The sequence below is a fragment of the Staurois parvus genome, unplaced genomic scaffold, assembly GCF_062004578.1.
Source record: "Staurois parvus isolate SC_StPar_1 unplaced genomic scaffold, SC_StPar_1.0 ptg000187l, whole genome shotgun sequence".
Lineage (NCBI taxonomy): Eukaryota > Metazoa > Chordata > Amphibia > Anura > Ranidae > Staurois > Staurois parvus.
This window is the reverse complement of record NW_028317983.1, coordinates 5,812,366-5,839,575: the sequence shown is the minus strand read 5'-3', so window position 1 is coordinate 5,839,575 and position 27,210 is coordinate 5,812,366. Positions and strand designations below refer to the sequence as shown.

At 42.0% G+C, this 27,210-nt stretch overlaps 1 protein-coding gene across 2 annotated transcripts in view; it reads right to left on the bottom strand.

The window, feature by feature from the left end:
• Positions 1-5,889: 5,889 nt before the first annotated feature.
• TMEM65 (transmembrane protein 65) overlaps positions 5,890-27,210 on the bottom strand; it is a 207,346-nt gene continuing 186,025 nt past the window's right edge. For both annotated transcript variants that reach the window (XM_089677522.1, XM_089677523.1), the window contains 2 exons: positions 25,329-25,434; positions 5,890-11,455 (listed from right to left, as the gene is read on the bottom strand). In XM_089677522.1, coding sequence (XP_089533648.1) covers positions 11,354-11,455; positions 25,329-25,434 — 208 coding nt within the window. In that variant the 3' untranslated portion in view covers positions 5,890-11,353. The remainder of the gene's footprint in view (positions 11,456-25,328; positions 25,435-27,210) is intronic.

The window sequence follows — 27,210 nt, the reverse complement described above, 5'->3', positions numbered from 1 at the left end:
TTTTCTTTTTGCTCCTAACTGCAGAAGCTTGAAAAGCGCTACTAGCCTAAAATAGTGAGCATGGACACATAGGTTACACACTAACTTCTAGGAGCAGAAAACAAATGCTGATAATAGCTTCTAGGGGCTTAAAAAAAAGCACTAGTGTGCATGGAGCCTACATTTTTAAAAAAAAGAGTAAAAAAAAAAAAAAAAAAATTAAAAAGAAAAAAATAACAATATCAAGGTTTGCCAGGGTTAGTGTTAGCCCCGCCCCCATCGGTGCAACTTGGCATGCAATTTGTATGCCCTGCGACTTGAAAATTGCATGCCAAGTCGTACCCCATTGTCCAAATTGGAGTGATCATATTGGTACCAAGAACCGCACCGATTTCAAAAGTAGTACATGCACTACTTTTGGTGTGATTTGCATAGACATCTGTATCAAATATATATATTGGAACTTGGAAATTGTGCGACTTCACTGTAAGTTGCACGATTTCAAAGTCGGGCTTGATGTGGATGGGGGCTTAGGGTCACGGTTGGGGTCAAGGGTCACGGCCAGCATATTTTATTTCAGTAGAATTAAAAAAAATTGAATTAGTGTCAGTGTATTTTAGACAGGAAAAAAGAAAATCATTGATCTGTGCCGTAATACGGGTATAAAAAAAAAAAAAACAAACTAATATACACATACAGCGGAAATAAAAAGTCTACACACCCCTGTTAAAATGTCAGGTTTCTGTGATATAACAAAATCAGACAAAGATAAATCATTTCAGAACTTTTTTTTACCTTTAATGTAACCTATAAACTGTACAACTCAGTTGAGCAACAAACTGAAATCTTTTAGATGGAGGGAAGTAAAAATAAAAAACAAAAATAATATGGTTGCATAAGTGTGCACACCGTTAAACTAATACTTTGTTGAAGCACCTTTTGATTTGATTCCAGCACTCAGTCTTTTTGGGTATGAGTCTATCAGCATGGCACATCTTGACTTGACAATATTTGTCCGCTCTTCCTTGCAAAAACACTCCAAATCTGTCAGACTGCGAGGACATCTCCTGTGCACAGCCCCCTTCAGATCACCCCACAGATTTTCGATCAGATTCAGGTCTGGGCTCTGGCTGGGCCATTCCAAAACTTTAATCTTCTTCTGGTGAAGCCATTCCTTTGTTGATTTGGATGTTTGCTTTGGGTCGTTGTCATGCTGAAAGATGAAGTTCCTCTTCATGTTCATCTTTTGAGAAGAAGCCTGAAGGTTTTGTGCCAATATTGACTGGTATTTGGAACTGTTCATAATTCCCTCTACCTTGACTAAGGCCCCAGTTCCAGCTGAAGAAAATCAGCCCCAAAGCATGATGCTGCCACCACCATGCTTCACGAGGACGTAGAAGAGGTTTTCTTCTGATGACTCTTCCATGAAGACCATATTTGTACAAGTATCTCTTTATAGAGGAATAGTGTACCACAACTCCAGTGTCTGCCAGATCTTTCTGGAGGGATTGTGCAGTCAAACGTGGGTTTTGAATTGTTTTTCTCACAATCCTGCGAGCTGTTCTGTCTGATATTTTTCTTGGTCTTCCAGATCTTGCTTTAACTTCCACTGTTCCTGATGACTGCCATTTCTTAATTACATTCCGAACAGAGGATATTGACATCTGAAAACGCTTTGCTATCTTCTTATAGCCTTCTCCAGCTTTGTGAGCGTCAACTATTTTCAGTTTCAGTTTTCTAGACAACTGCTTAGAAGAACCCATGGTGCTGATTGTTGGGGCAAGGTCAGATGAGTCTGGGCATTTAAAACCTTTGAGATTGACATCACCTGGTCTTCCCAGACGATGATTGAGAACAATCCATGACACTGGCAGGTCTCAGCTTTGCAAAGGGGGCAGTGCATGCTATAAATTCTGCAGGGTGCCCAAACTTTTGCAGACGCCATTTTTTTGTTTTCTGTTATTTTGAAAGTGTAAATGATGGAAATAAAATCGAACTTTTGTTGACATATTATAAGAATGTCTAATCTGTAATTTGATGCCTTTTGGAGATTTTTCCATCTTTCCTTGGCTTCTTTATGCACATTAATACAAATTTTTAGCTGGGGTGCCCAAGCTTTCGATCCCCACTGTACATCCCCAGTTATAAGAGGGTGTGCACATTTATGCAACCACATTATTTTAGTTTTTTATGTTTACTCCCCCCCCAAAAAAGATTTCAGTTTGTAGTTCAACTGAGTTGCAGTTTATAGGTCACGTTAAAGGTGCACTGTATGTGGTGTTGCTGTGATCGTCAGGAGCAAGAGGATTTATTTTAAAGAGAAAAAAAAAAAAACAGGAAATATTTGTTACCATTTACCACCAAAAGAAAGCCCAATTTGTTCTGAAAAAAAGGTATAATCCACCTGGATACACAAAGCAGTTGTGAAGATATGTACAGTTTTACTAACACATGGAAAAGTTGCAAAATTGTGCTTCGGCATCAACATTTGTTTTACCCTTAGGAAGGTAGAAGAAATGAAGCTGTCAAGGCTGGCTAGTGGTTGGGGATTGTAGTTTCACTACTTGGCTTGTCTGTCTACTCTACTCGGCTTGACTGTCCTGGAACAAGCATTCAGCCAGTGAAATGTTAAAACTCCTGAAAGCATAAAATAAATGGCAGTTTCTACATTTCTCTTCCCTTATATTACAACACAATTTTAAAAGACATGAGAGTACATCATCTTTACCCTCCATTAATGTGAAAGTACTACTAATGCTCATTTTTTTTCATTTTGGGCTGAGAAGTGAATGGTTAAAATCCATACTGTTTTTTATTTTTATCATCTGGGTCCTATTGGGGAGATTTTCCCTTACTTTCTGTCCAGAAGATAATACAGGAAGTGAGGAGGAAAGGGTCTCCGCTGAAAAAAAAAAAAAATCTATTCCTGTTTTGGTGGCAACTAAAAATTTTGTACTCGCTCTCACTTTCAGTAGCAGGGACAACATATCACCAGAAAAATGTAAATATAACTAGCAGGGAAACAGACAGACAACAATAAAACCTGGCAGGGGTTCTAATCTCTCAAGACTATTTATGGTTTTTTGATACACTTTATAAAGAGTGTTCTAGGCAACAAGTAAAATAAATTGGTCAGCTGTTAGCACAAGCCATACAAAATGTAACTCTGCTTATAGGAAACCGTCATGAATAAAGACACGGAGGAGGCCATTATTTACTTCTTTAAAAAAAAACACCATATAGTGAAGTCAGGCTGCACTTGAGGCCCTCTGTATCATGTACATTGACCACCACTGTTTTAACCCTTCACCACTCTATCCAAAACTGGAGTTGGAAATTGAAAAACCTACTTGTATGTTGTATTATACGAGGACTATACGGAAAATAATGCAAAAGTGGGCAGAATCTTTATTAACTTCCATAGGTTATTCCAATTTCACATGTTGGTAGAGTAACTCTTCCTCTATAGTAACTCCTCTTCTTATTTTTCATAGCAACTAAATAATGGAATCCAATTAAAAGGAATGTGCCATCACTGAGTTCTTGATAAAGGAGGGGGTGCAGGCTGTCCGACATTTAACAGAAGGTTACAGAACGTTTCCGGAGATGACACCAGTTAACCACTTCTCACCCTCCCTATTGTAATAATACCAATGGACAAGTGCTTTGTTATCTCAGGTGGACATCATGACGCCCTCCAGCTCAATCGGGAGTTGTCCTAGGCACCATGTGATCGCTGTGACTAATCACATTGATAACATGTCAGTTGTAAACAATGGCTTTCATTCATTGTTCACTCTTCCTACCACTCCATCCCCCACAGCTATCTCCTCCTGTACCACTATCCCCTCCCTCCTAGATTGTAAGCTCGAAAGAGCAGGGCCCTCGATCCCCTCATGTTTTGCATTGTATTGGTATTGTTCTGTCACATGTTCTGTCCCCCTTTGTAATGTACAGTGCTGAGCAAACCATTGGCGCTTTATAAATACTGTATAATAATAATAATAATTGTTCAGCCATTGTGATGTCTGTGATTGGTCACAGTGATCACATGATACAGGGCCATTCACAGAGGACCTGTACTATGTGGTAGCTGAGGCCAATCACATCACAAAAGTACACAATGACACATTAAAGGATGCCACTCGCTGTGTAAAAATGATTGCTTATATTATGACCTTCACTGTAATAAGCAATTATAATGTAAAAAAAAAAATCTGTTCATCTTCCCAGATTAGTACAGTGTCCCTATGGTGACACTGTACTGCTCTGGTGACAGTATTTAAAAAATAAAAAAATCTTTTATCTAGCGGTCTTAAAAAAATAATAAAACATTTCATTTGGGTAGTGCTGCATGACTGCGTAATTGCCACTCAAAGTGTGACAGCACTGAATCTGAAAATTGGCCTGAGCAGGAAGGGGGTAAAAGTGTCCGGTACTGAAGTGGTTAAACTTCTTCATTCATCTGTGTACATTGTTTCTTTTAATGTTATCATCTCTGCTTCAGTCTATCCTGAACTCAGCGGCCAGACTCATCCACCTTACCAACCGCTCCACTTCTGCCACCCCCCTCTGTCATTCCCTCCACTGGCTCCCAATTGCCCAACGCATTAAATTTAAACTACTAACATAGACATACAAAGCCATTCATAACGCTGCCCCAAACTACATCACCGACCTGATACCCAAATACCACCCAACACGTACTCTTCGCTCCTCACAAGACCTCCTACTTTCTAGCTCCCTGGTCTCCACCTCCCACGCCCGACTGCAGGACTTCTCCAGGACTTCCCCCATCCTCTGGAACTCACTACTCCAATACATCAGACTGTCACCTACCCTCCTCACCTTTAGGCGCTCCCTGAAAACCCATCTCTTCAGGGAAGCCTACCCCGCCCTCACTAACAGCCGATCTCCTCCTACCCCACAGCCACTTCCTCCTGTACCACTATCCCCTCCCTCCTAGATTGTAAGCTGGAAAGAGCAGGGCCCTCGAACCCCTCGTGTATTGTTTTGTTACTGTATTGTCTCATGTACTGTTCCCCACTATAATGTACAGCGCTGAGCAAACCTTTTAGCGCTATATAAATACTATTGTATTATTATTATATAATAATAATAATCTCTGTAAAAATTCTGTAGCCTTCTGTGGGTGTCGATCAGCCTGGATCCATCCTTTGTCTCAATGACAGCATATTGCTTCTGCTTGGAATCCATTATTTACCTGCTGGGAAAAAGAATGAGAAATCAGAACAACCTATGTAAATTAATAAAAAAAAAAAAAGGTACAGCCCTTCTAGCACGTTCAGGACAGCCCTTCTAGCACGTTCAGGACAGCCCTTCTAGCACGTTCAGGACAGCCCTTCTAGCACGTTCAGGACAGCCCTTCTAGCACGTTCAGGACAGCCCATTTAGCACGTTCAGGACAGCCCATTTAGCACGTTCAGGACAGCCCATTTAGCACGTTCAGGACAGCCCTTCTAGCACGTTCAGGACAGCCCTTCTAGCACGTTCAGGACAGCCCTTCTAGCACGTTCAGGACAGCCCTTCTAGCACGTTCAGGACAGCCCATCTAGCACGTTCAGGACAGCCCATCTAGCACGTTCAGGACAGCCCATTTAGCACGTTCAGGACAGCCCTTCTAGCACGTTCAGGACAGCCCTTTTAGCACGTTCAGGACAGCCCTTTTAGCACGTTCAGGACAGCCCTTTTAGCACGTTCAGGACAGCCCTTTTAGCACGTTCAGGACAGCCCTTTTAGCACGTTCAGGACAGCCCTTCTAGCACGTTCAGGACAGCCCTTCTAGCACGTTCAGGACAGCCCTTCTAGCACGTTCAGGACAGCCCTTGTAGTAAATACATAAGCTATGGTTTTAGGTTCCGTTTGAATGAAACACAAAGATAAACACAGTGCAAGTACAAGGTAAATTTGTTATATTTTCTCAGGACAACTGTTCATATATACATTTAATAAAAACAAGAAAGGAGTCAGTTTAACAAAAGAAAAACATTCCCCAACTAACAACACAGAATTGCTGAACACACAAAACTTTGCTGTATTGAGGCTGTAGATCATAGAGAATAAGAAGTCCTCCAAAGCATATACTGTACAGTCACACTGATAAGATGGTGAGACTCTGGGAAGACGTCAGTTTTACCAGTCAGATGTTCAGTCTATGGTGGGCTATATTTCTATATAAGGCAATCTTAAACTACTCTAATGTGATCCCTTCCGCTATGATTGGATGAGTACATTCAGATGGTGGATGGTTGTCCAAGAGCTATCCTTTCTATAAATGGGGTTGTGATATTGTATTATTGATGGGCAGGGCTTAGGTCTAAGTCAGAAAAGTTGAGGCTTAAACAGTCTGGATTCAGTGCACAGGTTAGGGGTTCTGAACACTTGGGTGGTTTTAATGCTTTATCATGCTCATGGGATTTCTTTAAGGTTGAATGTAAAACAGACTTCTCTAATGGTAATACAGAACCCAAGAACAGTTTAGATCAAAATGTGGCTACAACAAAACCCACCGTGGCCTATCAGCTACTTATACAAGCAATGAACACTTCTTGATGACCCTTCTCCAAGTGTCAGTTTTCGCTGGCAGCTATTATAATATAATCTTTGCATAGCCAGCTAAAGAACAATAAATTCCTCCATGGAACCTAGATCTTTTTTTCTCCTCCAAGAAGCTTCTCTGGACCCACCAATGGACACCTCAACAGTTCCAAAGATCCAGGTATTTAGCTTTGTATGCCCTGTATATATCCTGCTCCCTATTACTGTAATCAAGACCCTTCTTGTCAAGCTCCACCTATGTAGTGATATATGTCAATTACAGTGAACGGCAATGGGACTTGCATAACAAGCAACATACAGAGAACCCTGGATTCTTGGGAAGTCTCCTAGAAGTTCTAAGAAGTGTGAGATATTTCACCTGGATCCACCCATTTCTTATAATGGCCCTGTTTGTTCCTATGCAATATCATCATCCCAGGCTGTCACCAGCTGTGGCAGAGGTCACAACGGAGATTCTGGGCAAGTACTAAATATAAGTATTTTTAGGGTGCTCCCATAATAGGCAATGGTAAGGGGAGTACAGGGCAGCCAACATCAGGCACCTTATTGTCCCTGAAGTACAGCATGCCTTTTACTTTGTCCAGCCCATGCAATATATCGGTTCACTTTACTTTTGTTCCCTGTAGAGGCTGTGTTAACATATCAAAAAAGATTAAATAATAAAAAAAAAATATCAACAAAACATGTAGTTAGACTGGGGTGTACAGCTACCGAAGTGTGATTTGTGACAGAGCAACAATCAGGAAGCTTTACCGGATGCACATAGCATCGTACATAGCATCTTGGCTTTAGACTTTTTATCCCCTCTCTGATTTTTTTTTTTTTGTAGTTTTTGTTTAAAGAAAACCATTCACAATTGGGCTTGGCAAGAAACGGAATACTCCATCTTAAATTATTAAGAGTGAACACTCTTCGTTAAGAAAACATATATTTCCTCTTAGTTAGATCTTCTCACTTTGCCTGAGCCTGATATTTCAGCTTGAGTGTCAGAGGACATGTGTAACCTGAAGGCTGACAATAATTGCCTTGTCAACTGTCTGATTTCCCCCCACACTGCCCTTCAGCTCCTGAGTAGGGATAACAGAGTGACTTCAGGAAAACTGATTGGCTGTGAAATGACCAACTGTGATTTTCACTGCTTAGATGACATTTGCTTGAAAAAAAAAAAATCTACCTTTAAGAAAACCTTCGTAAGTTGCTTTGAGAGCCGTGGGATGCCCCCCAAACCCGTTAAGGGCCATCCCACTCGGCTTCATGTATAATTACATTTAGTGGGTTATAATTAGTGTTCGGTGTGTTAGAAGAGTACGGATATCAAATTAATCAGTGAGTGTTTTAGGAGGTCATTGCGACCACAAAAAAAAAAAAAAAAATTCTGTGCTTTGCTCGTTGAGTATAGGTGATTAGTTTGGGAGATGGATAGATTTTTTTCTCAACATAATATTACCAAGCAGCTCAACATTTCAAAAATAAGAGGTCAATTTTGATGGAAATACTTTGGCCTAAATCAATCCATTCATCCCTGCTGTTGAGTGTGCATAATTGTAAGAAAAAAAAAAAAAAAAAAATCATACTCAACTCTGAGATTCTGTTATTTTGATATGCTTATGCGCGCTTAAGAGTTGGGAGGGAGCATGTGAGCCCGGAAGTTTGACGACCAACAAATTTCAGGTGATGGATGACCCATGAGACTGAAGCCAAAGTGTCAGGCTTTAGCTGAATAATTAAGCCTACACAAATAGTTGAATACAAAACTTTAATAAGTCCGCAGTTGTCTTAGTCCCCTTTCAATGATCAGTTCAATCGGGTCTGCCTGACAGTTTTTCAGGTGGATCTGATCGGAACCTCCATTCACCTCCATGGAGTGGTGGGTGTAAATGGACTTGTGTTTACACCCACCTACCTCCCCCATTCAATCTGTTAAAAAAATGGAAGTGGATCTGTTCCACTCTGTTTTGGCAGATCGGATCGGAGGGCAGTCAGGTATAAATGGACAGCCAGTCCATTTACACCCGGCTGCCCATAGAGCCGAGTGGACAAAGACCTATCATTCACCCGCTATGCTCAACAGGGAATAAACTGACAGATCCCCCACTGAGCAAAGCAGAATCTGCCCTGTGTGAAAGGGCCTTAAAGTGGGAAAAAGTGAAGATTTGCTATGTTATATGGAAACTTTAGAGATGTCAATTGTGCCTAAGCAGTAGCCCTAAAAATGTAATTTTGGTGTGGAATTCCTTCTGAAAAATAGCAGTGCCCCTACTGGTATGTGTGTGTGGTTAGGCACTCCTCTACCTACAGCCTCATAGCTGTATATTTGCAGCACAAGATCTCAGGCACTGCTGTTTAGGACTGCTTGTCTTTGAAGATTTGGAGTGAGATTTTGTGATGTCACTACTATGCTGCTCACGGTTCTCCTTGCTGGAGTCTGTGACTTGAGGAAGGAAAGCCCTGCCTCTACCAAGATGGCTACTTCTACACAAAGACAGTGCAGAACAGGGCATGGTGAGTTAGTAATGGGGAAAGATCAGCTGCAGAGGAACCACAGGCAATGCTGCCTCCCTGGCTTTTATAGGCACAGTTTCCACAATTGATTTCCTCTTTAAGACTGAATATTCCAGTTCTTGCATTAGCCAAATCATGCCTCTTTCAGGTAGGGGTGCGGTTTACATGAGTAAACTTCTAAATGGGCTGTGACATAACTTTTACTTGCTATAACACACCAAAAATGATTTCCAAAATCCATTTAAACACTTCCTTTCACAATATAAAATTATCTACCAGATACCTATGTGCAATTACTATACCTTCATATTAAACACCTACCTAAACTTGTGCTGTCATAAAAGCAAACATTTGTCATTTTTTTAACATGGAAATGGAAATAAATACATTTTCTTTTTATTTTATCCCCCCCCCCAAAAAAAAAGGTAAATATTTTACACTAGAAAAACAGTAAAACTTTGTAGTTTTTCTCCAAAAACTAAGGCATGAACATAATAACATTGCAAAGCAGATAGAGTCCCGCTTAAAGGGGATTTACAAACATAGCCAATCATTTGGTTTTGGGTGGTGGGTAATATTGACCTGCAGCACCGTGACATTAACTGGATGCAACAAAGGAAATTGAGCAAAATGTCAAGAATGATAGGATTGTCTAAAAACTACTGTCAATAATTGTCAGCAAGGGGATGTTTCCCAAAAATAGACATTTTAGATATAGGTGGAATCAGGCATTCCATTACTGTTGGGTGCCGGCTTCCAATAGGGCTTCCCTTAGCCTACTGAAACAGTCAATGAAGATGAGGAGCCAAATACATTTAGCCCAGTCATCATGTATAAGAAATCAGCTTCAGCGAGTCTGCTCCAAAGCCATTACCCTCTAACGCATTTCTCCATGAGCTGTGAAAGGGTGAAACATGTCAGAGGGTGTGGCTTGGGAGGAGATACACTGAAGCTGATTTTTCATACAGGATGATTAGGCTGATAGCTGGTGTATGGCTCCTCAGCTTCATTGACAATCATTTTGGAACATATTTACAATTTCTATGTATCAAAGGTAGAAAACGAACAAAGAAATTTTAGTGTTATGAGACCATTGAGCGGGGTACAAAACACCCTCCACCCAAAACCAAGTTGTGACTTTTTGTTGGCATTCTCCTTTAAGTCATGCTGGAGCCAGAGTGTAAGAACATTTAAAACATGCAAAGAGAAAAAATGTTGAGTCTTATTAAAAGGAAGCCACTGATATTCTATAGAATAATGGAAGCAATAGGAAAATTAAAGGCTGAGGTCTAAACTACGCAAGAGATTTTAATTGCATTCGTAATTGCATTTCGCAGCATCGTATTAACTGCTTGACCTGCAGCACCCTGATATTAATCGGATGCAAAGAGGGAAACTGAGCGAAATGTCAATCTCTGGCACTTAAAAATCTCCTGGGTAGTTTTACCAAATGTCCACCCATAACTGAAATCACCTCTAAAAGGCAGCTCTCATTGGCTGAATTGGCCGCTAGTTTTGTTATCAATTAGGGGCTCCAGTGGCAGGACCGTCCTGACACAGCTTCTAAACTCCTGGAAGTCTCACTACCCCAGCAGCACTGTCCTTACTAAAGAGGGAAGAATAAATCCTAGGAAAGGGGTTTTGAGATCCCTTGTATTGGCTGCATAGATTGGGAGGAGCTGGGAACTCCAATCCTGCTGCCAGAGCCCCCAAGAGACAAAAGCTAGTGGAGTGGTTCAGCCCACAAGGATCTGCCCAAAACTAGGTTTAGTTTTGGCTGAACCGATTTATTATGATTATTTTTGCTTGGTTTTAATACATAATTTTGCATTGTATAAAAAGTAAATGAGCACAGGCCTGGGGAATCTAAAACCCTCCAGTTATAAGGAACTACAAGAATTAGCATGCCACAATATAACATACTGGGAGTTGTAGTCCCTTGGCAGCTGAAAGGTTGGAAGTCCCACCCCCCCTTGCCCACATTGGTGTCACAAAGTGGCGAAACTTCACTCCGGTTTCTAGAAGGGTCCAGAAACAAGAGGACCCGATGCAAGGTAAGTTCCGACTTCTTCCCAGTGCTAGGAAACCTTCAGAGAAACAGAAGACGTATATTGAGTCTGCCGAGTTGTGCGCTGTAGAAAACTCAGATAGGAGTACATGAAGGAGAATGGGGTCATGCTGCGTGGAGTTTTGTTCCCGGGTACAAATCGTAGTATTTTTTTTCCTCTCCGAGTGCGGTAGATGTGGCGGCTGCAGACTCTACTCAAGTACAGTATTACAGGAATACAAAAGGTCATTTCTTCTTCTTCTCGGTTTTCTCCTCATCCTCCGCGGAGAAGAAGAACAAGGGGAACATTCCTAAAAGGCAGCCGATGGCCACGCCTATTGCTTTACCCTGCAGGTATAAAGAGAAAACATTGTAGAATGGTTTTATTGGGGTTCATTTAAAAGTCAATTGTACTTTGTTAAAAAAGAAAAAAGTCCAGATATATTGAGAGTACAGTGAAAAGTGAAAAACAAAAGTTTATGTGTGTCTTGTGTAATTGTTTTTAATTGAGCAGAGGTCTCTCTACAGCAGCCCAACACAAATGTCCCGGACCTCTTCTGCAGAGTCACAGCTTAGAACGCTCCAATCAGAAAGCTCATGTCCTCCGCTGATTGGAGAGCTCTTGCTGTGAATCAGGCGGGGTGAAGAAGAGTGGCGGACTGCTGCAGTGAGACTATTTATTTATTACAGGTACTTATATATTGCCATCAATTTACACAGCGCTTTACATATATATTGTACATTCACATCAGTCCCTAACCCTCAAGGGGCGTACAATCTAAGGTCCCTAACTCACATTCATACATACACATACTAGGGCCAATTTAGACAGGAGCCAATTAACCTACCAGCATGTCTTTGGAGTGTGGGAGGAAAGCGGAGTACCGGTAGGAAACCCACCCAGACACAAGGAGAACATGCAAACTCCAGGCAAGTGGTACCGTGGTTGGGATTCCAACCAGTGACCCTAGTACTGCCAGGTGGAAGTGCTAGGATATGTTTCCCCCTGCTTGCAGAAGACTGATGACATCATCTCAGCCCAGGCAAAGTCACTGGACTGGAGCTCAAAATGATTTGTAATGACAAGGGCTTGTTCATACCATTTCACCTACCAGCATGTCTTTGGAGGAAACCGGGAGTACCCGGAGGAAACCCACGCAGGCACAGGGAGAACATGCAAACTCCAGGCAGGTGGCGCCGTGATTGGGATTCAAACCAACGATCCTAGTACTGCCAGGCGGAAGTGCTAACCACTTAGCCACTGTGCTGCCCGCATTGTTGCTTACACACAGAAAGCAGCGGTCCTCTCTGCAGAGTATGTGGAGCTGAGATTTTCTATTGATCCTGGAGATCAGGTAAAAACAATTCTAATGGTTATTGGGGTCAAATCAACGTTGACAACCACAGTGATGAGAACATTTGAAGAAACAAGAAGGATTTTTTTTTTTCAAGCTAATTACTAGCAGTGAATGTGGTTTTTGCTCCATTCACTCCAAAATGGAATGATAAAAGCAAACTTTTTTTAAAGTATTTTTGAACAACATTCGTCATGTCATTGAGTGTACTGATGATGATTTTCCTACGATTGTTCGAACGACCATTCATTTGAAAACTACTAGTTTATGGGCAACCACTTTGAAGAGATTTCATCTTGTATCCTGTAGTGTCTCTGGCACAGGAAGTGAAGGGAAATTTCTCCGATAGGACACAGACAACACAACATAAAACCTGGTGGATCTTAAAGAGCATGGATGGCAGAATCGACACTAGTGACTATTGCATTTGAGGACAGGTTCACTCTCCCAGAATCACACAGGAGTGCGTTCTGTGTGATTTCCAACCTCCGTCTGGGGTGTTGTTAAAACCCAACTCTGGGCAAAAAAAAAGTTTTCCCATGTAGTAGGGCTGTGCCCGTACTGCAAGGGTTAACTGCTTGTTTTGTCCAGGGGCATCGAGAAAGCTTATAATCGCCTGATCCTCCACTCCACCAACAAACTGCTCTCCCCCACGATCCAATGGTGGGTTGTTCCTGACGTCCTCACACCCAAAGCAGGTCTATGGGTTTGATAATCTCGGGAATAGTCAAGACTGCTAGACCACGTGGGGAGGCAGGAGCTGCAGGAACCGGTCTTGTGCAGGGAGGATCAGAGAATTAGATAAGTAAATCTGTTCTCCTGCCCCCAGACAAAAATGAGCAGGAAACCTGTGCAGTGAGGGCAAAGCCCCACTACATGGGAAAACATTTATCGGGGCCTTAACTTAACGTTGACACCGACTACAGATCACAATTGGTTCTGATGTGAACGGGCACCCTCAGGTGCTTAAATACATAAACAGTGACTGCATCAGATTGGATGCAATCACTTTCGGCTGACAGTTTTCCACCTGGCTCCTTCGATTATTGTTGACTCTGGTGGTACCAACAAGGCCACCCAGAGCTTAAATTTCAGCTGATAGACATGGAATTGCATGACATTTTAGCCATTTCTGGCCAACTTTAACCATTCCCTACTCTATTTACACTAAAAAGGGTTTGACTTTAAACATACTTTAAATTCAAACTTCATTTGAATGAACAGCATTACCAAATCATGTTTTTGTTTTGAGAAATAAAATAACTCAGGGTCCATAAGTAAAAAAAAAACAAACAAGAAACAGAACCAAAACTGCCACTTTTGAGCTTTCCAATGTAATGGCTAATGGTAATCTAATGGCTAGGCAACTCAGAGGACACGTTTCCTGGTAATATGAGCAATATGGGTGTTTTAGGACCCATTCACACATGAAGTTGGGGGCGGTAAAACTAGGCAAACTGAGTCGCGGTCTTAGTACCCCCCATCTGCTCGCCTGAACGGTAACATATAGCCACTCAGGGCTGTACACATGCCATAGCCATGATGCTGTGCTTCATAAAAAACCTAAACAGCTTGTTGCTTTTGGCCAAACGTGACTAATGCAGTTCTATGAAAACATGCTGCAATTGCATGCAATAATCACAGTGAGGAGGTCACATATCGCCTCCTCACCGCCTGTCAAACACATCTGAAAAGCACTGGATTGCTTTTCAGAGTAGCAGTAGTCCCTGCCGCACATAACATAATATTCTTGTCAGCCAGACAGATCTTGTCTGGTAGATCTGCAGTACGATAAGATCCATGCACATGTATGACTCTAAATTAGAGACTAATAAAGATTTTTAATACATTAACACATATACAGAAAGTAATACTATTTACATTGAGATGATCTTTCATGTGTAGGAGAATTAAAAAGTAAAATCTGGACCCATGACAGATATGGTTTCCAGCTCTCTCTTAGATCTTACACCTCTTTTAATAACACCTTAATGAATCCAGCTCAATTTTATACCAAAGATTGGTTTCAACCACACCTTCTGTAGGATTACAGAGACTATGAAGGGCGGAGTGGCACCACTGAGGTGTAAAGGGTTGGGGTGCAACAGCAAGTATCAACCTGAAATTAGTAACCGGTCTTAGGTAGACCTGCCCAGCACTGACAGGTCATCAAACTCTAGGAACCCAAGCTTTCAGTAAAAGGGACAGCATGAGAAGATACGACCAGAGGTCCTGGTTGTGCTTGGACTACGGAATTATAAAATGTGAATGATGAAACGCTTTTTTTTTATAACACTGGCCCAGCTGTGGAATTTTTTTCTGAATATCATAGACCAGTCGATGGATTAACTAAGAATTAATGGGGTGGGTGTGAAGAACATGAATTCAACAGTTCTGAAATATCATTGGTTTACACACATAGTAACTCTAATCAAAAGTCTCTAATACTTCAAACAGTAATAGTTAAGGAAAAGTAAGGCCAAAGCTCTTCTGGATCACATCAGTGCTCTCAGTTCTGCACTTCCATGACCCAGATTCAGGTGACAGCAGGCTAAAGTCAGCTGACCTCACTTAGCCGGTCCAGACTCTGGATATATCCCGACTTTTATGACGGGATCCACCCAGATGCCTGGACCGGCAGTTGGCTCACCCTCTTATCTCACTGCTGAAAACCTGAGCAATCTGTTCCCGTCCCCTCCACAGCCTGATGCGCCAGTGAGAGCTGGAAGGACAGAGAAGAGTCAGGGACTGACAGTCACTGCTCTCTGCACACTGAAAATCAAGAACTGAGTGATCAGCAGTCATGTAATCACTCAGTTCTTGCGGGGACGGATGCTGGATTGGCATCCACCTAGATGTATAGAAATGTTTGTTTTTTTTTCCCCAAACCCATACTATTCTTTTCATTTTTTATTATCCCCATATATTTTTAGGGTGCACTCACACTATCATTGGTATTGCTGAATCTTGGCTTCATCCTTCACATGACTGGGCCATTAATATTCCAGGCTATGTTCTCTTTCGGAGAGACAGGGAAAAAAGGAAAGGTGGTGGTGTCTGTCTCTATGTGAGAAGTGATCTCAGAGCGAGTGTGAAAGAGGACCTAGTTGAGGGAGAGTGTGATGAGGCTGAAGCATTATGGGTGGAACTGCACATGGGGGTGCGTACTACAAAGGTAATCATTGGAGTTTGTTATAAGCCTCCCAGTGTTAATGAGGAGGTGGAGACTCAGCTCCTTGCACAGATCGAAAGGGCTGGGATAGTGATAATAATGGGGGATTTTAACTACCCGGAAATTGACTGGAGTGATGGTACTGCAGGAACAGTTAAAGGGCAAACATTTATAAACCAACTACAGGACAATGTTATGGTACAGTTCATAGAGGCCCCAACTAGGAATGATGCTCTGCTGGACCTGGTAATCTCAAACCATGCAGAGCTTATTACGAATGTCCATATAAAAGAACATCTGGGTAGCAGTGACCATAACATGATTTCATTTATTGTTGGCTGTAAACAAGCACATATGGGGAAAAATAAAAAAGCTCAATTTTACGAGAGCTAATTTCCCAAAAGAGCTTTTGATAAATATAAAAATGAAGGAACCCAATCATCGTTTAAACATTACAAAGAATATACCAGAATAGGCAAAAAGGAAATAAAGGCCCCAAAAACTGAAAATGAACGACAGATTGCAAAAGATAGCAGGACAACCCCCAAACAATTCTTCAAATATATTAATAGTAAAAAGGTCCAGTCTGAGCATGTAGGACCTTTACAAAATAATCTAGAGTGGGTGATTGGGGACCAAGAGAAGGCAAATTTATTAAATACCTTCTTCAGCTCTGTGTATACAAAGGATCATGGGGGAGTTCTTGTCCATGATGGGCATGGTATTGACACAGCCCCAGATGATCCACATTGGCTCACAACTGATATGATCCAGAAATATTTAGACAGAATAAAGGTGAATAAAGCACATGAACTGGATGGCATACACCCACGGGTCCTCAAAGAATTGAGCTCTGTCATTTCAAAGCCATTGTTTCTAATTTTTAGGTACTCTTTAATGACTGGCATAGTACACTGGAATGACGTAAGGCCAATGTGGTGCCAATATTTAAAAAGGGGTCAAAATCTTTACCAAGTAATTATAGACCTGTTAGTTTAACTTCTATAGTTGGGAAGATACTGGAGAGTTTAATAAAAGACCACATAGATGAGTTCTTGCTGGAAAAAAATATTTTAAGCAACAGACAGCATGGATTCATGAAAGACAGAAGTTGTCAAACAAATCCGATTTCTTTTTATAAGGAGGTGAGCAAAACCTTGGACAGAGGGGTGGCGGTGGACGTGGTATACTTGGACAGAGGGGTGGCGGTGGACGTGGTATACTTGGACAGAGGGGTGGCGGTGGACGTGGTATACTTGGACAGAGGGGTGGCGGTGGACGTGGTATACTTGGACAGAGGGGTGGCGGTGGACGTGGTATACTTGGACAGAGAGGTGGAGGTGGACGTGGTATACTTGGACAGAGAGGTGGAGGTGGACGTGGTATACTGGGACAGAGAGGTGGAGGTGGACGTGGTATACTTGGCCAGAGGGGTGGCGGTGTACCCCAGGGTTCAGTGTTGGGACCCTTACTTTTTAATATATTTATAAACAATATAGGGTCTGAGATTATAAATCCCATTTCAGTCTTTGCAGATGACACCAAGCTGTGCCGTGGAATAACGTCCTTACAGGATGTCTCCAACTTACAAGCCGACCTCAATGCTCTGTGTAATTGGGCAACTATGTGGCAAATGAGGTTTAATATTGATAAATGTAAGGTTCTGCACTTGGGGGCTAAGAATATGCATGCATCATACATACTGGGGGGGGGGTACAATTGGGGGAATCAATGGTGGAGAAGGATGAGGGAGTTCTGGTAGATCACAAGCGTAATAATGGCATGCAATGCCAAGCTGCGGGTTCTAAAGCGAGCAAAATCCTCTCTCGTATTAAAAGAGGTATAGACTCCAGAGAGAGAGATATCATTTCCCCCGATACAAATCATTAGTAAGACCTCATCTGGAATATGCAGTTCAGTTTTGAGCACCAATTCACAAAAAGAACATTGGGGAACTGGAGAAAGTACAGAGAAGGGCAACCAAACTGATAAGAGGCATGGGGGAGCTCAGCTATGAGGAAAGATTACAGGAACTGAATTTATTATCTTGAAAAGAGGAGATTAAGGGGGGATATGATCTCCATGTATAATACATAAGGGGGGATATGATCTCCATGTATAATACATAAGGGGGGATATGATCTCCATGTATAATACATAAGGGGGGATATGATCTCCATGTATAATACATAAGGGGGATATGATCTCCATGTATAATACATAAGGGGGGATATGATCTCCATGTATAATACATAAGGGGGGATATGATCTCCATGTATAATACATAAGGGGGGATATGATCACCATGTATAATACATAAGGGGGGGATATGATCACCCTGTATAATACATAAGGGGGGATATGATCTCCATGTATAAATACATAAGGGGGTTATGATCTCCATGTATAAATACATAAGGGGGGATATGATCTCCATGTATAATACATAAGGGGGGGGATATGATCTCCATGTATAATACATAAGGGGGGATATGATCTCCCTGTATAATACATAAGGGGGGATATGATCTCCATGTATAATACATAAGGGGGATATGATCTCCATGTATAATACATAAAGGGGTATAAAACCGAGCTTCTTGTCTTCCCCCCAGCCCGCACACCACCCCCCATTGACTTCTCCATTACATCCAACATCACCAATATCAAACCCGCCCTGCAGGCCAGAGTACTTGGTATCATTCAGGACTCCAACCTATCCTTCCAGCCCCAAGTCCAATCTTTAACAAACTCGTGCAGACTCCTCCTCCGCAACATCGCCAAAATCTGCACGTTCCTAACCCCAGAAACCACTAAGCAGCTCATCCACTCCCTCATCATATCACGACTGGACTACTGCAACTCCCTCCTCACTGGCCTGCCTCGCCGCTGGCTATCCCCGCTTCAGTCGATCCTGAATACGGCTGCCAGACTCATTCACCTTTCCAACCGCTCCATTTCCGCCACCCCCCTCTGCCAATCCCTCCACTGGCTTCCGATTGCGCAACGGATCAAATTTAAAATCCTAACACTGACGTACAAAGCTGTCCACCATACTGCCCCGAACTACATCACCGACCTAATATCCAAGTACCGCCCAACACGCACACTCCGCTCCTCGCAAGACCTCCTTCTCTCTAGTTCCCTGGTCTCCTCCTCCCATGCCCGCCTCCAGGACTTCTCCAGGGTGTCACCCATCCTCTGGAACTCCCTTCCCCAACCCATCAGATTATCACCTACTCTCCTCTCCTTTAGGCGCACCCTGAAAACCCATCTCTTCAGGGAAGCCTACTCCCTGCTAACTTGACCGACCTCCTCCACTCTTCCTACCACTCCATCCCCCACAGCTATCTCCTCCTGTGCTACCATCCCCTCCCTCCTAGATTGTAAGCTTGAAAGAGCAGGGCCCTCAAACCCCTATGTTTTGCATTGTATTGGTATTGTTCTGTCACATGTTCTGTCCCCCTTTGTAATGTACAGCGCTGAGTGAACTATTGGCGCTTTATAAATACTGTATAATAATAATAATAATGATCTCCATGTATAATACATAAGGGGGGATATGATCTCCATGTATAATACATAAGGGGGGATATGATCTCCATGTATAATACATAAGGGGGGATATGATCTCCATGTATAATACATAAGGGGGTATATGATCTCCATGTATAATACATAAGGGGGGATATGATCTCCATGTATAATACATAAGGGGGTATATGATCTCCATGTATAATACATAAGGGGGGATATGATCTCCATGTATAATACATAAGGGGGGATATGATCACCATGTATAATACATAAGGGGGGATATGATCTCCATGTATAATACATAAGGGGGGATATGATCTCCATGTATAATACATAAGGGGGGATATGATCACCATGTATAATACATAAGGGGGGATATGATCTCCATGTATAATACATAAGGGGGATATGATCTCCATGTATAAATACATCAGTGGTTCATATAGTGAACTCGGTGTATTTATTCACCCTGAGGTCATCACAGAGGACAAGGGGGCACTCTTTACGTCTGGTGGAAATAAAATGTAATCTCCAAACACGGAAAGGTTTCTTCACAGTAAGAGCTGTGAAAATGTGGAATAGACTCCCCTTAAGAGTTGGTTCTGGTCAGCTCAGTGGAATGCTTTAAAAAAGTCCTGGATTCTTTCTTGGATACACAGAATATAACTGGATATAACATTTATAGGTGAAGTTGATCCAGGGAATATCTGATTGCCTCTCGGGGGATCAGGAAGGTTTTTGTTCCCCTGCAGGAGCAATTTGGATCATGCTTTGCTGGGTTTTGTGCCTTCATCTGGATCAACTGTGGGTGTAGGATTATAACTTTTTTTTATTCTATATGGTTGAACTGGATGGATTTTTGTCTTTTTTCAGCCAGACTAACTATGTAATACTTTTAACTGGTCCCGGGCATTGTTTAGCCTCTTGGGCCGGTATGTTTGTGTAGTGTGAGTGCTCTGAACTGCACCTGGGACCACTTGGAACAGATGGTCATGGACGTGGTTCACGTGTGATCCAGTACATTTTGCTGCAGTGTGAGTGCGAGCCGTACCAGAGCTCAGTTCTCTCCATATAAAACTGTGGAGTAAAACAGAAATCCCTGGTCTGTTAGCAGGGGAGTGTGCTTGGGAACACTTCCTTACAATCTAGTGTGAGTGCAAACCAGCAGGGATGGGGAAAAAGCTGGGCAAAGGAAACCTAAGCAGACCCGAGTATGATACATCCTTAGGCTCCATGCACACTAGTGTTTTTAATAAGCTCAAAAAATGATAGAAAAAATGATAATAGTATTTTTGTGCCCCTATAGTGTTTGGCAAGCGTTGGCCCGGCGTTTGCAAAGCGTTTTTTAGCGCTCCGCAAACGCCGCATGCGCGGTTTAGCGGCAGTTGCTAGGCATTTGCCGAGTATTAAAAACGCCCCACAAACACCTATAATGAAGTTTAAATGGTGTTACCGCCCCGCAACCGCCGGCCGGATGTTTGCGAAGTGGCACCATAGACTAGAATAGGAGGCTTCAACTCCTCCTGACTCAACCAGAGGTGTCCGTATTGCCACGACGCTAACGCTCCCATTAGAACAGCACCATGTGCTGCAATGTGCAGAATTGTCCGAGGCGTTTGGGAAGCGGTAAAAACGCTTCCCAAACGCCTCTCTGCCACCTGCACACAACGCTAGTATGAACGTAGCCAAAGACATGGTCTCAGGAGTTTGGTGTGGAGGAAATTGAGTGTCCTGAACACTTCTGGAATGAACTAAAATGCTTATTGTGAGGAAGATGATCTCATCCAACATCAGCACCTGACCTCCGAGAAATGCTTCTGGCTGAATGGACACAAATCTTCAAAATCTTGTGGTATGGCCTTCCCAGAAGGGTGCAGGCTGTTATATTTGCAAAGGGGATCAGTATAGTATGTGTGTTTTATATATATATATATATATATATATATATATATATATAACATGCCTACAAGATAATTGCATGTAGCATGTGTATTTTAACTACAACATACAAAGCCTTCCACAACACTGGCCCCAGCTACAGCACCAACCTCATTTTGACATATCGTCCACTCTACTCCTCCCAAGATCTCCTTCTCTCTAGCCCCCTTGTCACCTCTTCCCAAGCTTGCCTTCAGGACTTCTCCAGAGCCTCTCCCATACTCTGGAACTCTCTACCCCAATCTGTCTGGTTGTCTCCAACCCTGTCCACTATTCAGCGATACCTGAAAACTAATTTATTCAGAGAAGCCTAACCTGCCTCTACCTAAACACTGTACGCCAACCACCTCCATCAACCATCTCCCACAGCTGTTACCATCTGCACCACCCTTTTTTTTAAGCTTCACTTACAGAGTCTTCCTAATCGTTCAGTAATTAACTGTATTGTACCCACTAGTCTCCCTTTATATTGCACAAACTGTTGGCACTATAAAAATCCTGTATAATAATAATTTTATTTGTTCAGAACTCCAGGGCACAAATATCAATGTGTCTATGTTTGGTCCTGAATAATTAAGACCACTGGAGCCAACAATACCCATGAGCCTCTAGCTCCAGCAGTGCATATGTTGTATTTGCTCTGTCATCCTGTCGCTGTGTCCTCATGTCCCAGGACAAAACACTAATGTGCTGGCCTTGCAGCTTCCTCCATGAATCCCAGTGCTGTAAATAATGCATACTCCTGAGGAGAAACAGACCAACAAGAAGTCTTGCAGCACAACCCGACTACAAAAATTCCGGGATCTTCAATGCGCTCACTCGCAGCCAGCATGGATCATATACAATACAAGCCATTATTCCGTGCAACAGATTGGTCTAATGGTATTTTGCCATATGGATTACATGCTCAGTGTATAATATATGATTTTCATGACGGTTCGTCACTATTCAGTAACAAAGCCAGCATGTAGATAAAGAGATAACTGCGCTCATTTCCTCAGATATTGATTTACATCACAGTCCATCAAGTTCTATTAATCAGCTGGCATTTACAGCGCTGATTTTAGCTTCACATGACTCTGGAAAAAATGCAAATCAATTTTTTGATTCATGTTTGCACATTGGGATGTTTTACGGTAGGAGAAATCCGAATAGGCAATAAATGATCTTTTTTTCTTTTGCACAATGTACACTTGCAAGGTCTTTCCATCCAGGCTTTATGCACACGTCTGTACAGGGTGCAGATCCTGCGTCATGCCTATCTGGGACCCACAGCCGCCCAATGAGATGAACAGAAAGAGGCAGCTGTACGTAGCTATACACGGCATGAGCATTGACGTATGCTCCAATCACAGATAGTGTGCATTCAACGCATATGTCAGTGCGCATGCCGGGTGTTTTACACAACCCCTGGAGCACAAACGCCACTTCCAATGCATCTCAATGGGCGGCTGTACTTGGCAGAAGTGGCTCCTAGGAGTACCATTATACGGGCTCTATACCATGTATGGCCCCTGTATGGCTGTGTACATGAAGTCACGCCATATCTTATATTTACTTGCAATGTGCTTCTGAATTTGCTTGAAAATTTGACCACTTCAGGAAAAGTCAAATTCCCTAGCACATCCCTTTGCACATCATAGTGTCTCCCTCTTCTGGAGTGTCAGATTACTGCCTGTGCTCCCCTCCCTGCGTAACCTTTTTATATTGCCTTCCGGGGGGGGGGGGGGAGAGAGTGAAGAGGAAGACTATAAGGGCCAGTTCACACTACATGCGTTTCAGTTGCTTTTTTTCTGCATCCAAAATGCACAGAAAGTAGTATGGTTGTCAATGTCATAGCTCACATCAGTGCTTGCCGTTCCAGTGCGTTCCGGATGCAGAAAAAAAAAAAAAAAAAAAAAGAACAGGCTGCATTTTTCCGGCACAGAACTGTACTGGAACGAGATAAAATGCATCAAGAATGCACTGGAACGCACATGTCCCTATTTAACCACTTCAAGTCCAGACACTTTCATCCCCTTCCTGTCCAGGCCAATTTTCAGCTTTCAGCGCTATCACACTTTGAATGACAATTGCGCGGTCATGCAACACTGTACCCATATACATTTTTTAGCATTTTTTTTGAGACAGATAAAATTTTATTTTGGTGGTATTTATTTAACACTGGGATTTTTTTTTTGCTTGCTATATAAATGTAAAAGTCCAATCATTTTTTGAAAAAAGTGTTTTTCTTATAAAATTATGCAAATAAATATTCTTTCTTCATAAATCTTGGACAGAATGTATTCAGCTATCTTTTTAGTAAAAAAAAATAACCCAAATTAGTTTATAACCAAAACAATTTACATTTTTAATTTTTTTATATTATTATTTGTACTGCTGTCACCCCAGCAGTACAGTGACACTGTACCACTTGTGGGGGGTGATGAAGATTTTTTTTTTTTCTTTACACTGATTGCTTTTACACCCATAAAGCAATCATTTCTCCTTCTTTCTGGCTGCAGTCTTGCAGCCATTGAGAAATACTGTGAGAGCTGTGATTGGTCACAGCTTGTCACATGGTACAAGGCTGTTGTGAATAGCCCTGTACCATGTGACCTCTGAGATCATTCACAGATTTCACTAGTAGTAAGCAATGATGTCAGAAGTGACATCTTGTTTACTACTATTCATGTGATCACTGATTAGCCAATCAGTGATCACATGATTGGGACCTCACACAGACCTCCGGATACAGCGGGTACCGGATTGCAGTGTCACGCGCTCCTAGGGAGTGCGCACAGGCAGGGAAGTGGGAAGACGTTTATAAGCGGCCACCCGCTCCTGTCTGGACATTTATATACATGGGCCGAAAAGAGAAGTGGTTAAATTGAAGAAAAAGAGGGGAGAAAATTAACTGAAAAGCATCAAAACCACGTGTGCAGAAACGCATCCAGAACGCGTCTGGACTGCGTTTCTATAGTTTGAACCAACCCTAAAGTGTCATTTGAATGACAGGTCTGGATCTGCTGAGGTTGCCGAGATCACATCCAAGATGGCGGTGCCCAGCAGCAAACTAAAAGTTTTTGCATGTCTACACAAGAGAGGCCTTTATAGGTAAATAACATGCTGAGAATATGTTAAATGCACATCTCTTACTGGATTATTGTTGTGGAAATAAACGGTCAGGTGAAAAAAAGCTCTTTAGAGCAGAACTACAATTTTTAAAAAATTCAATAGTCCAGGATGTTAAAGAATCAAGATCTCGAGCTGCCCCTCTTCTGTGTGCAATGATGGTCAGCATCACCCAACCTATTTCTTTTGCACCCGGGTCTTCATGAACACATGGCAGTATCCATGACGTGTCGCATCGGCCAGTGTTCACAGTACAATACAGCAGAAATCAGCTCTGACATCTTAGAAGCTCATATACATATAAATGCACACACACATTCAAACCTTTAAAAAAACATACAATTATAAAACTGACCCTGAACGATTTGACACTCACCAGCCCAGTTTATTAGGTACACCTGTTCAAATGCTTGGTAACATAAATTGCTAAACAGCCAATAACATGGCAGCAACTCAATGCATTTAGGCATCTAGACGTGGTGAGGAGAACTTGCTTCAGTTCAAACCGAGCATCAGAATGGGAAAGAAAGGGGATTTAAGTGATTTGAACGTGGCATGGTTGTAGGTGCCAGATGGGCTGATCTGAGTATTTCAAACACTGCTGATCTACTGGGATTTTCACACACAACCATCTGTAGAGTTTACATGGAATGGTCTAAAAAAGAGAAAATATCCAGTGAGCGGCAGCTGTGTGGACGGAAATGCCTTGTTGATGTCCGAGGAGAATGGGCAGACTGGTTCTAGATGATAGAAAGATAACAGTAACTCAAATAACCACTCATTACAACCAAGGTATACAGAATAACTGAACGCACAACATGTCAAACCGTGAAGCAGATGGACTACAGCAGCAGAAGACCACACCGGGTAGCAAGGTGTACCTAATAAAGTGGCCGGTGAGTGTAGTTTCTCTATCAATGATTTGGCTATACATAAACACATGCAGTCTTGCATGTTAGGACAGTAGAAGGATTAGCTGCATAGATATCAAAAGCATTGGCTTTAATTTCTCAAAAAATAATATGACAACAAGTTGTGACCACATGCTGCTGGTGCAGACTTATTAGAGGCATCCAGCCAGAAAACATGAAATCATTCCACCTACCAAGTGTGCACTAACACGCGTCTGCCACATATCTGCTTGCTTAGGTGACAAGTCGGGGATTGGCAGACCCAACCGTGAAGATATTGCTTCCACATAACCGGCAAGCCTAGAAAACAGACAATTTCTTTTTAGAATTTCAGAAATCTGTCAATTGGTAACACAAAGAGTACATGTGAAAGGGCAGGTGAGAAAAAATAGGAGCGATTGTGTATTTAGTCAGTTAGCGATTTCCAATGAACACACAAAAAATCTTTAGTGGCTCACTGGGAACTTTCTTGCTTTGCTCCTGAGATTACATTTTTTTTCAAGGGTTACTAAAGCGTAAAAAAAGGTTCACAAAGACTGAAAAGATGAGTCTAAAAGTCAAAAAGGGAAGATTTGTTATCTTATAAGTAACATCTACAAGTGTTAACTGTGCCTAAGAATCATACATGAAGAACATATCTTTGCTTCTGAAAAATACTCCATTCAAAAGTCTACCCCACTGTATATATATATATATATATATATATATATATATACACACACACACACACATATATATATATATATATATACACAGTGGGGATCGAAAGTTTGGGCACCCCAGCTACAAATTTGTATTAATGTGCATAAAGAAGCCAAGGAAAGATGGAAAAATCTCCAAAAGGCATCAAATTACAGATTAAATATTCTTATAATATGTCAACAAAAGTTAGATTTTATTTCCATCATTTGCACTTTCAAAATAACAGAAAACAAAAAAATGGCGTCTGCAAAAGTTTGGGCACCCTGCAGAATTTATAGCATGCACTGCCCCCTTTGCCAAGCTGAGACCTGCCAGTGTCATGGATTGTTCTCAATCATCGTCTGGGAAGACCAGGTGATGTCAATCTCAAAGGTTTTAAATGCCCAGACTCATCTGACCTTGTCCCAACAATCAACACCATGGGTTCTTCTAAGCAGTTGTCTAGAAAACTGAAACTGAAAATAGTTGACTCTCACAAAGCTGGAGAAGGCTATAAGAAGATAGCAAAGCGTTTTCAGATGTCAATATCCTCTGTACGGAATGTAATTAAGAAATGGCAGTCATCAGGAACAGTGGAAGTTAAAGCAAGATCTGGAAGACCAAGAAAAATATCAGACAGAACAGCTCGCAGGCTGGGGTGCCCAAACTTTCGATCCCCACTGTACATACATACATACACACACATAAATGTACACACATACAGGGATTTTACTGCTGAAAAGTCAAATTTGAGGCATGGTGTATTTTATACAGTTACATTGGTTCAGCTTGGATTGCTGTAAATATGAGGGGCGTTCAAGTCAAACTAGGTCTAAATTTTACAGGTATAAAAAGGGATGCTAGAGTGGCGGTACCACGAGCAGTAGTAAGTAGCGTGTGCTATTACTGATAGGTGACGTACACATCGCAGGCCAGTCCAGAGATCGTTAATAAAGATGGCAGACAACAGTGTTAGTGCGTGCATGGAACAGCGTGTGGTGATGACATTTCTTGTGAACAAAACGCGTAAAACCCGCGGATATCTACAGAAGATGTCAAGCACCATACCGTGATGATACGCTCAGCTGCAGTAAGACTTTTGAATGGTGTGAATGTTCACAGATGGCCTTACGTTCATTATTGACCATCCTGGCCATGGTTGTTCCCAGCCCACAGCAGTCATTCCTGTGAACATTCAGTGCATGGAACGCCTGATCCTGGATAATCGATGCATAACCTGTCATGAAATTGCACAAGAGACAAATCTTTCTGTGGAAACGATGAACACAATGATGATGAAGTGAAGCCGGCTGTCCCAGGATGGTTCAGGTGTACTGACAAATCTCTCCATGTTGAAACTTTCCAGGCATTAGTTAAACGCTGGGATAAGTGTAT